The 14,621-nt window shown below is 32.8% G+C and overlaps 1 protein-coding gene across 1 annotated transcript in view; it reads right to left on the bottom strand.

Annotated features, from left to right (window-relative positions):
• The window catches only part of LOC114330165 (cartilage oligomeric matrix protein), a 112,359-nt gene that overhangs the window by 61,750 nt on the left and 35,988 nt on the right, over positions 1-14,621 (bottom strand). Inside the window, exons 3-5 of the mRNA XM_050655267.1 lie at positions 12,414-12,634; positions 2,098-2,386; positions 682-930 (exon numbers count right to left, since the gene is read on the bottom strand). Coding sequence (XP_050511224.1) covers positions 682-930; positions 2,098-2,386; positions 12,414-12,634 — 759 coding nt within the window. The remainder of the gene's footprint in view (positions 1-681; positions 931-2,097; positions 2,387-12,413; positions 12,635-14,621) is intronic.

Raw genomic sequence — 14,621 nt, 5'->3', positions numbered from 1 at the left:
ACTGTCAAATTACTGTAAATATAACAAATTGATCTTAAAAATGTATTCAGCAATGACTTGATGTTTTCAAAATATAAATTAATTCCTTATAAGCAATGTGTTTTCTATCATTTATGTAGAACACTAACAACTGTACGGAAATATCATTTCCTTACAGTAAGGAAATGACATTTCCTTACAGTAAGGAAGTCCTGACTTTTTCTTCAAGAAATTTTGACAGGACTGTCAAAATTTCCTGGCGATTTGCGGAAAAAAATATTGTTCCTAACTCATGCGGAAAGTGTCTTCCCCGCACTCGACTGCTTGCCCAAACTCCGCTATCGCGTCGTTCGGGTCAACGGCAGTCTCGTGCGTGAAAGTATCACTTTCCGCACTAGTTAGGAAAATAACTATTTCGTACATAGCAATCGAAGTAGATGGCGCCTTTGTACGCTTACAACTTGAGTGGAAAATATTCAGGAGGGGTATGTTCGTGTTTTGGGTTTGAGTTTGTATTCAATCATAACATATCAATCTTCAAAAATTTAGTAATACGGAACTAATTTACAGTCAAGTTTATACATTGTAAATTATGATTCGGGAGTGCTCCTAGTAGCATTTAACGTGTCTTGGTTTGTTGATTTCTACTGCATCTTAAATGTAAATTTAGTATAACAACAAATATTACATATTATAACTCACCATCACCGATATATCCTCTTGGACACTGTCCACATCTAGGCCCTTGTTCGGTATCATAACATTGGACACCGGGGAAACATCTTGGTGGATGCGTAGCACAAGTTGGTCGACGAATTGGCTGAGCTTTGCACAGTTCGCATTGTTCTATAAGACGGCGCAAGTTATCGATTGCTGCAGCTGAAGCTTCGCACCTCTTTACTTCGAAATTTACCCGTTCGATCAGAAGGTTAAGAGCTTGCAGAATACCAGCTAAAAAATGGTTCAGTATAATATTGAAAATAGTTCGAATTTCGAAATATTAAAATGTGTTTAAAGACGATCTCCATGTGTAAGAGGAGATTATTGCACGAGGCAACTGGATAGGTAGGGGAGAGTTGGATAAAACGGGATAGTCGGATAAAACGGGATACCTAGCCTAGAGACCCAACTAATGCTGCTATCAATCGGACAAAAACGAAAACTTGTTCTCAGTCGCCATTTTAACATTCTGATTTCGTTTTACCTCGATGCCATTATTTGATGAAGAGTTGTTGTGTTTAGAATTGTTTGACTCTATTTTTTTGGTACTTTGTACTTTTAAGTGCGTTGTTTTCTACATTATATTGCCTACATATCTAAACATATAATTTCGGTGACTATGACATTTAATTAAGCACTTATTAACGAACATTCTCATTGTAGTCTATCTAGTTTTACTTTCACGTTTAGGCAGGAGCCATTTTTGTTTTGAAAAATGTCTGAGTTGGACAAAACGGGACACTTATAAGTTGGATAAAATGGGATACATGTGTTTATGTCCCGTTTTATCCACCTATTTATTTGTTGGCCTATTAATTTTTTAAATAGCAATAAAGCGTGTTTTCATACTGCAGAAAAGAACAACATATTTTTATGTGACTTTTGTTCTGATATACGTACCTAGTCCTAAATAAAAGGTATTATTTCCCATTTTGCAATACAAACATAAAAAAAGGCCTATTTTTAAGTTTCTGACTACTGGAGATATTGTTTTTTCAAAGGTAAATTTTGCTTTGCAGTCTTATATCTACTTAAATATACTTTTTAGATCATTTTATGCAAAAAATTAAATATTGCGAACCTATCCCGTTTTATCCAACCGTGGTATGCTAAAACGGGATGTGCAGGACTTTAATAAATATTTTTTTTTTACTTTTTTCCAGTCAATAAAAATAGCTAAAAATATGTTTTTTGTGTGCTTCAATAAATGTTATACCTATAAAAAATAATAATATGATAATTTCTTTAACATTTTTTCCGTAATAAAAATAAACAAGAATGGTATCCCGTTTTGTCCAACTCTGCCGTACCTACGACTGATGATGTACCAAATGTTGTACTTGTATGGTTCAAAAGGTCAATAAATTATATTATTAAGCAAACGTAAAAAGCACTTACAGTCTTCCAACTTGGAAACCAAGGGAATATCTCCTCTATACGGAACACCACCAGGCGATGTCCTTCTATATGGATCCTCTCCTCCCCTTCGGTACTGATCATAATCAGGTTGTTGAGCTTGTATATTTGGATCATCATTGAGATTATTGTTTAGATCATCATTGAGATAATTGTCGTAGCTTTTGCTTTGGTTCGTGTATAACGACAGAGGACAGTCATTGCGATTTAAAACCATTCTTAAATCTCTGTGATGTCCGTCGATTTCGATGGTATATTTTCGTTCGTGGTGCTAAAACAAAACAAAATCTTTATTTAGGTAATGAAAAAATGTTTATCTATTGAAGACGTTTATATTAAATTAGACAGCATATCTCAGTAAATTGAAGAATATCCCAGTAAGAAGAATATCTCAGCATATCTCAGTAAAAAGAATCTATGAAATGGCCACCAAGGTCTCCAGATTTGACTCCGTTAAACTTTTTTATGGGGATATTTGAAGAGAAAACAGTATCAAAGTTAATCGAATAACGTAGACGAATTGAAGGAGCACGTCAGAAGGGAAAGTGCATAAATAGCTCCTGAAGTCATCGAAAACGTTAGGAAAGAATTTACTGTCCGTCTTTCTCATTGCGCCATTGTTGAATATTTCTTATAATTTGATTGTATTTTACTAAACATTCATTACAAGTTAATTATTGTATTAATAAATCAACAGTTTTAGTTAATCCTGTATGCAAATAATTGAGTCGTTGTAAAAGCGATTAGGAGACTTTTCAAATGAGATGTCTCGTGACCTAAAAAAGTCGTCTGTTTCTGAAGTAATGAATTTACTCCATAGATTTGCATCACACTGTACAATTACACTAATTTACAATAAAAAAAAATTGAAAAAATCTATCACATCCGTCAAAGAAAAGCGTTGCACTTGTTCATCGAATAAACGGTTTTCGCCCCACGCTTTTCTTTAACGAATGTGTTAGATTTTTTCAATTTTTTTTATTTTTTGCTTTTTAGTTGATTTTTTTATATTATTTTTAATTTTAGTCACTCATAACTAAAGGAAAGCGTTTCTTAAAAAAATTTTTTTTCATATTTTTTTATTTTTTACTTTTTAGTCTTACACTTTTCAAACATTAAAGTATATCGTCATGTTTATTAAAATATGTATAAAACATAATATGATGTACAAACATGAAAAGTAGTCGGAATCGGCAAAAAATGTGAAACTTTATTGTTTAATAATGAAGCATAACGTAAACAATTAACGTAAAAAGTGAAATTATGTATTGTTTATATCATTAGCTATACAATCCGTAAAAGTTTCAAGTTTTTACATTGTAAAAAACAAGAGAATTTAAGCGTTTTCCATTAAAATCGTTTTTTTTTTATTGAAACAATTAATAAACATGAAAAAAAATTTTTATTGACTATCCTCGTCCAATTTACTGACCGTTGCACGTCATCCGCGCCATAGCCAGTGACACGATACCAACACGAAATATTTAGGCGGTGGATGTGTTATTTTTTAGAATCAAAATGATTCTAAACGGGAACACACCTACCGCCTAGATATTTCGTGTTGGTATCGTGTCACAGGCTATGGCGCGGATGACGTGCAACGGTAAGTAAATTGGACGAGGTATATTCGTGTATTGTTCCCGCGAATGCATATGTTTGCAAATTTTCATTCATTTGCATTGAAAAAACGCTGGACGGAAGGGCCGCCCGAGAACTTTATCGTGCCGATCTATTATGGTACTAGATATTGGCATTCTATAAAAATAACAAAGTTACTCGTTATTTTGATATTTTAGAAACACCTACTGTACTTAAAAGTATTTTATGGTTCTACGCATCATTAATTCCTGCATTTGAGAAAATGTTCGATGCCATATTTCGGGGACACACTATAGATGTGTAGATTATTGCATAAATCAATAGAATATTATAGTCATACTTTCATTTCAAATTAGTTCATTTTTCTGAGAAATTAATAGTTTACAATATTTGCATTTCATTCTATTTCGATTACGCCAGTCAATGCGCGATATTAAGAACAAGATATTATCTCCAAATTTTATCCTACTGCATGGATTTTAATGAAATTTTGGGAGTAGCCCAATCTCCTAATTCAAAGTCTATCCTATATACTATGGCGCTTTTATCATGGGGGAAGTTCCCACCACTTCTCAGGGGTGAAATATTTTTATTTTCGAATTACATGGAGAAAAAGGAAGATTTTTAAGAAAATTTAAAAATTCATTCTATAATTTGATCACATTTTTTAAAAAAACCATTCATTTTAAACCCGTTTAACTTTTTGAAAGTAGAAATAACACTATATTAAAAGGTATTGAGAAGAAAAACAATGCATTTAAATTATGGTGGATGGGGAGTTAAATGTATATACTTTTCATTTTTCCTTAAAGTACATTAGTCATTATATTTTTTGCACCATATCTCGCTTAGTTTGTAAGTAACCGACATTTAACGGTGCTCGTTTTAAAGGCCTTTTCAAACACTACAAAAGGTGTTGGTAGCATTATACACCTAAAACCTACCGTTCCTCTGTTATTTCAAGTTGAATACACCAATTTGAGCATGCACCAAAAAACAAACTATTTTCACCTACCATATCTCTTTTTGTATTATAAATAGAACATTTACGAAGGAACGAATCTCTTTATTATTTATAATCTAAAAAATGTTTTATATAGAGTTTTAAGTTCGATGCATAGTTTTTAAGGTATTCACAAAAAATCCGTCCGAAAAGGTGTCATTTTTCAATGAAAATGGCCAATTTTCAACTACGCATAACTCAAAAAGTATTGAGTTCTCAAAAAAAAGTATAGACCAGTTTTTGCTTAGAAATAGGTTCTTCAGCCACTTCCGTGCTTATTTTGACCAACAAATTTTCCACCCCATTGAAGAAGTGGGAACCGCCCCAAGATAAAAGCGCCATAGTATATAGGGTAGATTTTGTTTCTTGAGCTATTCCCTACTTACTGTGAAAATATCAAGTACATCAATGTAGTAGGATGGAATTCGGAGCCAAATACCCTCATTGACTGCTCTACAATAATGCTCTGCTATGAACGCGTGAGAGAGGACACACATAAGAGCTACGGCTCCACGGGCTGGAAATTGACGCTAGCAGTAGCCGTAAAAGGAACTTAAGGTTCCGCGGAACGGAATAGGAATAGCCGAACTGTACCGACTACAGGACTTGTGCGTAGTCGGTTCAGTTCGGCTATTCCTATTCCGTTCCGCGGAACCTTAAGTTCGTTTTACGGCTACTGCTAGCGTCAATTTCTCGCCCGTGGAGCCTTAGCCTATAGCAAAATTTCTATTTACCGTAACTTTTCGAGATTTTGAGCTACAGCAATAAATTTGATGTCATTGGAAAGGTAATTTTGCATTCTTTCAAAATGTGTTAAAATATACAGGGCGTATCAAAAAAATTAAGATTTTTTATTCATTTCCGGTTCAACCGGAAGCCATGTTTTTGGTAAAATTTATTGTGATAATAGATAATAAAATACCATATATGTCTGCAAAATTTCAAATTTTAGTTTTTATTAAGAAGGAAGTTACGGGCACTCGAATATTTTTTTATAAAAAATTCATAACTCCCCTCCTATGGAGAGTTAAGATATATGACTAATGTCATTCAATTTACTGATAGGATATCAAAAATATATCAAAAAATAAAAAAATTCCTTGGAGCCATTTTTGAGAAAATCTAGTTCAAATTTATGTCAAAATTTGACCCCTTAAATATAGGCAACCCGTAACTTTTTCTGAAAAACGATAACATCTTTCTTATAGCCCCATCTTTAGGCTATATAACGACTTTTTCAAATTAAACTTATCTTCAAAAACTTTTTAGATAGATAGGGAAATGTGTCGGGGGGGCGGTCGGCCATGTTGGCCGCCATTTTGAATTTGGAAATGTCAAATTCCGTACTTTTATTTACCTATCGATGAGCTTACTTTGAGTTGAATTTCATTTATTTCTGTCAAAATTTGCAAAAATGGGCCCTAAATAACCCCCCTATTTCGGCCCCCCTTTGAGAGATTTTTTTTAAAAGCTTAGTTTCTCGACAAAATTCTCTTAAACTTACTCATACCGAATTTCATCAAAATCGGTCCAGTAGTTTTTGCTGGGCGGTGGCGACATACGTACGTACATACGTACGTACATACGTACGTACATACTTCCGACATGTTTTTTTTATTTGCTTTTTAGACTCAGGGGGACTCAAAACGTCGAAAAAAAGTGAAATCTGAAAAAATTTTTTTTGCACGATCCTATAACTTTATCTATTATACTATACTACGTATATAGTACGATAAAGTAAAAAGGCAGTCAAATTAACGTCTAAAGATTTGACGCAAAATATTGAACTAAATAAAAGTGTTTAATAAAAAATATTTTTAGTTTATTTTTTACTTATATTTATACTTTGTAACTAATTTTAATATTCTTAATTTTAATAATGGATCTTTATCTCTTTAGAGTAATTAAAATATGATAATATTTTCATTTAATAATATTCTCTAACTATTTTGCAATTTAAATACGTAAAGTATGCATATGAATTTATATTGAAAATAAGCAAATACACACAGACAAGTTGTGTAACTAATACATAATATAACAAGAATAATTACAAAAAAGTAAATGTATACATATTTAATTTTCATTTATTCCACTGATACCTCGACATACCCTTCTCCTCATTAATTTCTTTGAATGGTTTATTGGTCAACTCCTGTAATACATCCTTTATTTTAACTGGTTAAATTTACGGGTATTTTTCTGATATTATCCTTTCCAATTATTTACATCTTGAAACGGTCCCCGTCGCTAAACTTTTTGTTTTAAATATCTCAACAACAATTAGTGCAGAGGAGTTCAGGAGAATTCAGGGAATCTATGTAGTAGGCCACAAAATATTCTCCAACATCTAATTTACTGTGGCACGAGGCATTGTCTTGTAGGAACCACAAATACATTGGCATTACCGCTTTATAAAAATGTATTATACCTATACATTTAAATCTATAATTTATTATAAATTACATTTATGGGATCTTTGATGTATCGACATTTTTATTTGTTTCAAAGGCCTCTTGACGCCATTATGTATGTGTGGAATATTCTTCTTGATGTGTTTGTCAGTGACGAATAGAGCCGTGCGGTACATATTTTCAATATGATGCAATTCTTCTAAATACCGCCCCTAAATATTATTGAAATTTAACTTTTATTTTTATTAAAAGAAACTACACAAAATTAACGAAAACTTTTATTTTAAAAAAACATACTTTAAATTAAATGAAATATATGTATTATCACTACATAAGTGGGGATGCCCAAAATTTGCTTGCAATGCTTTTTAAATGCATTCATTTTTTTTTCGTTTCCTGAGGAAACTAATTAGTATTTAAAAAAAATATATATAAATGCAGAATAAAAGATTATATTATTACCGAGGGCCGAAAGTCCCAGAAAATCTCTATAATGTCTATTTGAACAGGTTACAGGGTAAAAAAAAGAAAATTGAGTGTAATTTTTAATTTCAAATATCTTATTCAAAAGAAACCTTTTGTTTATCCTAAGGGACTTTCAGCCCTCGTTAATAATGTATTCTTTCAATCAGCGTTTGAATTTTTCAAAGATATTTATTAGTTTTTTGAGGATTCGAAAAAAAAATGAATGCATTTACAAAGCATTGCAAGCAAATTTTGCGTTTTTGCTCTTAAGTAACATTGACAAAGATTATATTTTACCCTTATGACTTTAATTTTGATAAACTCGTCAATCAGATTGGTGTAGTCTAGTGGGGATAGATAAGTGTAGCAGCTAGTGAGAACTCTATTGAAATAAGTGCTAAATTTTTTAATTTTGTTTGTCATATGGAGCTTCGTAAATAGTTTTTAATTTTGAAAATCTTTTTTCCCCAGTACCTACCGAGACAGGGAGTGTTAATAAAATTCTTAGTTTACAACTACATTTTGGTATAAAGAAATTAGGTCATTTTGGCACAAATAGTTCAAAACCTGTAAAGGTTTCATGGAGTCAATGATACCACGTTTGAAATATATCACGCAATTTTTTATAAGATCATTATATTTTCAGATTTTTTCTTTTTCTATTGAAATTATTTAATAAAGATTCATACCATATTTTTCTAGTGTTTCGTCATCTATTTCCCTCAATTTTAAAATATCATTTATAAAAATTTAAAATTTTTATTAAGTATGAGTTTCTAGAAGCGAAAATCGATCAATCAAAGCATTAATGGCAATGTCTAAAATATAGATGAACTTTATTTCAAATTTAGCTTCATGTGTTAAGAGCTTGTCCACAGAATTTTCGTAGTCAAATAAACACTTTTTTTATCCTGGCTCGAATTTCATTTTCAGCTGGAAATTCGGAACAAAATTTTCTACAATTTCATTAAATTTTCATTTGATCATTAGCCATATTGTCTGTAACTTTTCATTTTTTCTATAGTTTCTGACAACATTTTTACACAATCTGACAATTCTTTTTATTTTACTGTTTATGCCGCCCCCCTTGTGATGCCGCCTGATGCGACTGCCTCGCCGCATCATAGCACCGCACGGCCCTGGTGACGAATGTTGGCGATCATCATGACAAAATTTATCTTATCTGCAGCAGTGCAAAAAAGCTGCACAGATGTTGTATTGAACCAGTATATTTAACCTGAACCTATTGAACCTGAGGTTCTTTAACCAGGATATTCTTCTTCTTCCTGGACCTAGCTTTCCAAATATTTTTCCTTGCATGATGGCTTTTAGGAGTTCATATCTCTATTCATTTCGCATAATGTGTCCGAAATATTTTAAATTTCGAGATTTGATGATGGCTAGTACCTATTGGTTCTTCCTCGTTCTTCTGAGGATCTGCTCATTTGTGACCAGATCAGTCCACGGAGTTTAAGTATTTTTGTTCAAGGTCTACGATTCAATACCATAAAAAAGACAAAAGAGAAGATCATTGCAGCATTCTTACTTTTATGTCAAGAGAAAGGTTGTGGCTTTTGAAGAAGGCCCCCATCCAATTAAACGTGGATGGAATATAACAACGTTTAAATGTCCATCGCGGCTTATCTAGGTGATAAGATCATACGGTCAAATCGCTCGTCCAAATTTCCAATGTGACATGTACTGTGTGGCAAGTAGCGAAATGTTACATGAGCTATGTGGCAAGGAGTGCAATAGAAGTTGGTAATCATCTACCAAAGACGCTCTTAGTTGACGATGATGGTCAGGCCAACGTCGTTCTCAAAAAAAATATGGACCTATGACACCGCCGGCCCAAAATCCATACCAAACAGTGACTTTTTCGGAAAGCATTTGCCGCTCTTGGATCTCGTCTGAATTGTTCTCGTCCAAAATTCGACAATTCTGTTGTTGTGTACAAGCCCAAGTCACAATGCAAAAATCGTGACAAATACTGAGTTTCTTCGACGCTGAAGGTGTTGGTTGATTGTTTAATGAAACTAAACTAAAACAAAACCCTACTAAAATCCAAGTACATATGTGCATTCTATCTATTGGGAGGGACAAAACTTGGAACATACTGATAGGCCCAAATATCTTGGAGTCATGCTAGACCGGTCACTACAAGACAAAAGGTTACTACGAGAAACAACCTTCTAAAACTTGTAGGGAACAAGTGGGGTGAAAACCCACATGTCTTAAAATCAACAGCAGGGGAATATGCTTGTCCCGTCTGGGGTAGATCTAGACACGCCCAACAAGTCACCACGGCATTAAATGAAACATGTAGAATAACTACAGGCAGTATGAAATCTACCTCTCTGACCCTGCTGTACCGGGCGCATATTTACAAATGCTCCTATACTACGGCACCAGAGTGCCGAAATCGGTTAGCCTTTGAAATACGCTATTACTCTACAAACCCTCATTGATTTTGGCACCTATTAAATTATAATACTTCTATTAAATGTTGGTTTATAAGTTTTTATTGCAATTAATATTATTGTAAGTATTGTATATTTATATTTCAATTTATTGCTTGAAAAATAGGAATAGAAATGTCTTTTCTTTTCTGAAAAATGTCTTTGGCAGAGCCAATTAGCCAGACTTGTTTGTGATTGATTGCAGATTCATAGTCATAAATTTCTTATTTCATAACATAACTGCTACAATATTATTTTTATAGATACATAGGTACATTTTGTTGCTTTACTTTTATTTTATTTTTTTTATAGAAATGTCTAAACTTCAATAAACCTAGCATATTTAAGAATGTGTTTTTTGACCCTAACCCGAGAAACAAATAAAACAAAAATTATAAAAAAGCCATTGAATAAAAAAGAAATAAGTATTTTTTATTTTTATTTATTTATAGGTACAGATATAATTACTCGTACACAGTGCGTCCATAAAGTATCGCAAAAATTCATTATTAACTAAATAAACAACATTATTAGAAATTACCGAAACAGGTCGACTTTTGATTTTAATTTATGATATTTGGCATATATATCATACTAGTGACGTCATCCGTCTGGAGGTGATGATGTAATCGATTATTTTTTAAAGGAGAATAGGGGTCGTGTGCTAGCTCATTTGAAAGGCAATTCAATTCTCTATTCAATAATATAAACATTAACATAATTTTTTATACAAGGTGTTCCATTTTTTTTATATTAAATTAATTGACACAAAAAGACGAATGTGCGTAATTAATTTAATTAAAAATACATTTTACTGCTGTCATAAAAAGAAATACATTTTTTTATTTGGCAAATAAACATTGCCTTTCGCTTAAATTAAATGTTCAAATTGTCAAGAAGCAGGTGGGTGACAGCTTAAACATTGAAATTAAGCAAAAAGTAATGTTTATATTTGAAATAAACATTTTATTTCTGTTTTCTGACAGCAGTAAAATGTCTTTTGAATTAAATAAACTACGCAAAGTCTTCTTTTTGTGTCAATCAATTTAATTAAAAAATTGTTTTTGAATACCCTGTATAAATAATTATGTTAATGTTTATATATTACTGAATAGAGTATTGAATTGCCTTTCAAATGAGCTATCATACGATCCCTATTCTTATTGAAAAAATCATCGATTACGTCATTACGTCCAGACGGATGACGTCACTAGTATGATATATATGCCAAAAAATCATAAATTAAAATCAAAAATCGACCTGTTTTGGTAATTTCTAAGGATGTTTATTTAGTTAATAATGAATTTATGCGTTACTTTATGGACGCACTGTATACGAGTAATTATGTCTGTACTTATAAATAAATAAAAGTAAAAAATAATTATTTGTTTTTTATCCATTGGCGTTTTTTTAATTTTTGTTTTATTTGTTTCTCTGGTTAGGGTCAAAGAACACATTCTTAAGTATGCTAGGTTTATTGCAATTTCGACATTTCTATTTGAATACAATAAATTGAAATACACAATACTTACAATAATATTAATTGCAATAAAAACTTAGGCACCATAATTTAATAGATGTCTTATAATTTAATAGGTGCCTAAATCAATGAGGGTTTGTAGCGTAATAGTGTATTTCAAAGGCTAACCGATTTCGGCACTCTGGTGCCGTAGTATAGGAGCATTTGTAAATATGCGTACCGGGCAGCTGGATTCTCATCACCAGAAAACCGTAGATGCGCCTCACAATATGTGGAGGAATTCAGGCAAACTTTCGATGAAAGGCACCAATTATACGGGTTTGACGAACCGGCAGGAACGAGCCAGCCTAAATCAAGGAAAAGATTTATGAGAAACGTCAGCTTTGAACCACCCGAACTGTTACCCCTACACCCAGAACGACCTAATGGAATGAGCCTGGACTGGAGAACCTGGCGGACACTCAACCACCATACGCACTGGCGTTGCCCCTGTAAAGCAGAACCTCGTTAAATGGGGTATGGTATAAACACAGATAACGACGCACTTTGTGAATGTGGGGAAATACAGAATGTGGACCACCTGAGAGTATGAGTTGTCTATCACAGTGCACTCTTGATAATTTGTGGCTCGTAAATACAAAGGGTGCAGACATAGCCCGATACTAGGCAGAAAAACTGTAGTCGGATTCAGACTCGAAAAATTAAAGTAAAGTATTTTAATGAACCATTGGATTCAAATTTATCCATAACACTGTAAATAGTTCTCCCCGTAGGACAACTAGGGCTACCGTAAAATATGAAAAGTGGGCGGAAGAACAGTTCATATACTACGTCATATCCATCCATTATAGATATAATAAACAAAAAAATATACTTACCACTTCTAATTTACGGTCAGGTGTTTTGTGCATCTCTCTTAACGTCTTTGGTAGAGCTACCATACCATACGAAGTACAATCTAAATATAGAGTAGCATGCGCGCCAGGCTCATTTTGGTTGACCTCTAGTATTAGAGATTTTATACTATTATCTTCATCTAAAGAATCTACTTTAAAATGTTGAGATCTCTTTTTGCCATTCTCCACAGTTTCAACGGTTACTAAAAGAAAGATAATTTGTTAGTGTTTATGCTACTTTATACAATATATAAACATGTATTTAAAAGATAGATAGGTATTATTTAAGAAAGGATCTCACAATCAAGCAAATTTTTTATAGGAAAGATGACCAAAATGACCCGTTGTGATGTATAGCAGCGAAACGTGGCCGATAACAAAGGCAAACGAAGAAAGATTACGTGTTTGGGAAAGAAAAATCCTAAGTATGGAAAGACATCAAAACTTTACCCTAACCCTAAAAACCTGAAAATGATATTGGTTAACTGCATATACCTACATGCCTTTTGAAATAGATAAAAGTAGGATTTTTATAAGATTTTTTTTAATTATGTGTAGCATTCAACTGCTGAAGGTGAAGGACGAAGTGTAAAACTTCACTAAATACAGCAAGAATTTTTATACGAAACAATAAAATATGAAAAGCATTTGACAATGTCAATTATAAACAATTAATAGATATTCCGCGTAAGACAGGTATTAACGATAAGGATATTCGGATTGTGGCAAACCTATACTTACTGGTGTCAAACAGCAAAAGCAAAAATTGGCAATGAACTTACTGAAAGTTTGAAGATCAAAGGAGGTGTCCGGCAGGGGTGTATCTTATATTTACTCCGAGGAAATGTTTAAAAAATGTATGGAAAATGCAAATGAGGGCAAAAAATAAACGGCGAGTTAACGAACAATATAAGATATGCCATGGGACGCTTATCCATGCCAGTAGCATATATAATATGTTGTAGATATCTTAGAGATGTAATGCTAGATATCTTTTTTAGTTCGCTTTTTTCTTTATAATATTTGATTCTGTTATCTATCCATTCATAAATTATTTAGATGACCGCATTCATTTGCTCCACACTTTGTTGCTCTCAAATATTATTATGTATGTTTCATCTTTGAGATATTTTGATACAATGTGCTTACTTCACAAAGGAATGTAATAACAAGAATTTCTAGTAGTAATTAAAAAAAAAAAGATTCTACAATCTTAGTTCTTGGAACATGTGTACTAGTAAGCGCTCCTCATTAAGAAATTATTAGTGGTCCAATTACAGCATCCGCAGACCGCAAAATAAATTTGCCGTATCATTGAAGGTCCCCATAAAACTAGTGCAAATACATTCCTTTGTTTAAACTAAGAAATCGAGTGTAAAATTTTTTTGGTACTGTTTTCATAGAGCTACTTTAGTGTTTATACCTATACGCAAGGGAAATAAGGCAAAAATATACCATGTTCGGGACACTTGAACAGCCAAGTTGCAAATGGGCTTTTTGGGTACTATATACAGTGATGAGCGCGCTAATAACCGGCAAAATAGCTCAAAAGATGGAAAATATATTAAGTTGTCAGATAAAAAGAAATGCAACTAGTGGAGGTGGGATTTTATCAATATTTACTTATAATTTACGTTACCATTATGGATAGTTTCCACCTTTATACCTTTAAACGTCAGCTAGTTAACTTCGGTCATAATCACGGGTCATAATTCTACGTATGACGTTCTTTCAAACCTAGTTTTAATAAGTTATGTATCTCTTCTTCTTCTATTGTTTATTGGCCTCTACCTGTATGGGTATTTGGCTGGTCCATCGTCTTGGAATAAAGGAAAAATCCCCTATTCACCTAAAATTTATAGTTGATATCGGACAAATACAACAAGGGTAAAATCTTTTCTCGTACAGGGATAACTGCCGACCATTACACAATCTGCTTCTATTTCTTCTTCTCGTTATTTAGTTAATTGGCAATTTCGAATTGTCATGGGACAAATACAACAAAGGCAAAAACCTTTCTAGCTCAGGGACAACTGCCGATCATTACAAGATTTCCCTGGTGTAAGCTGGGAGAATTATCCGGAGGGATAAAACCCAATAAAGGAAGAAGAAAATGATCATTACAAGATTGCGTAATGTGGCCTCAGTTAGTTGAAGTGAAGAACCCAGATGATTACAGACTGTTTATAC

Source organism: Diabrotica virgifera, chromosome 7 (genome assembly GCF_917563875.1).
Source record: "Diabrotica virgifera virgifera chromosome 7, PGI_DIABVI_V3a".
Classification (NCBI taxonomy): Eukaryota; Metazoa; Arthropoda; class Insecta; order Coleoptera; family Chrysomelidae; genus Diabrotica; species Diabrotica virgifera.
The sequence above is the reverse complement of the archived record's forward strand: the minus strand, read 5'-3'. Positions and strand labels throughout refer to the sequence as shown.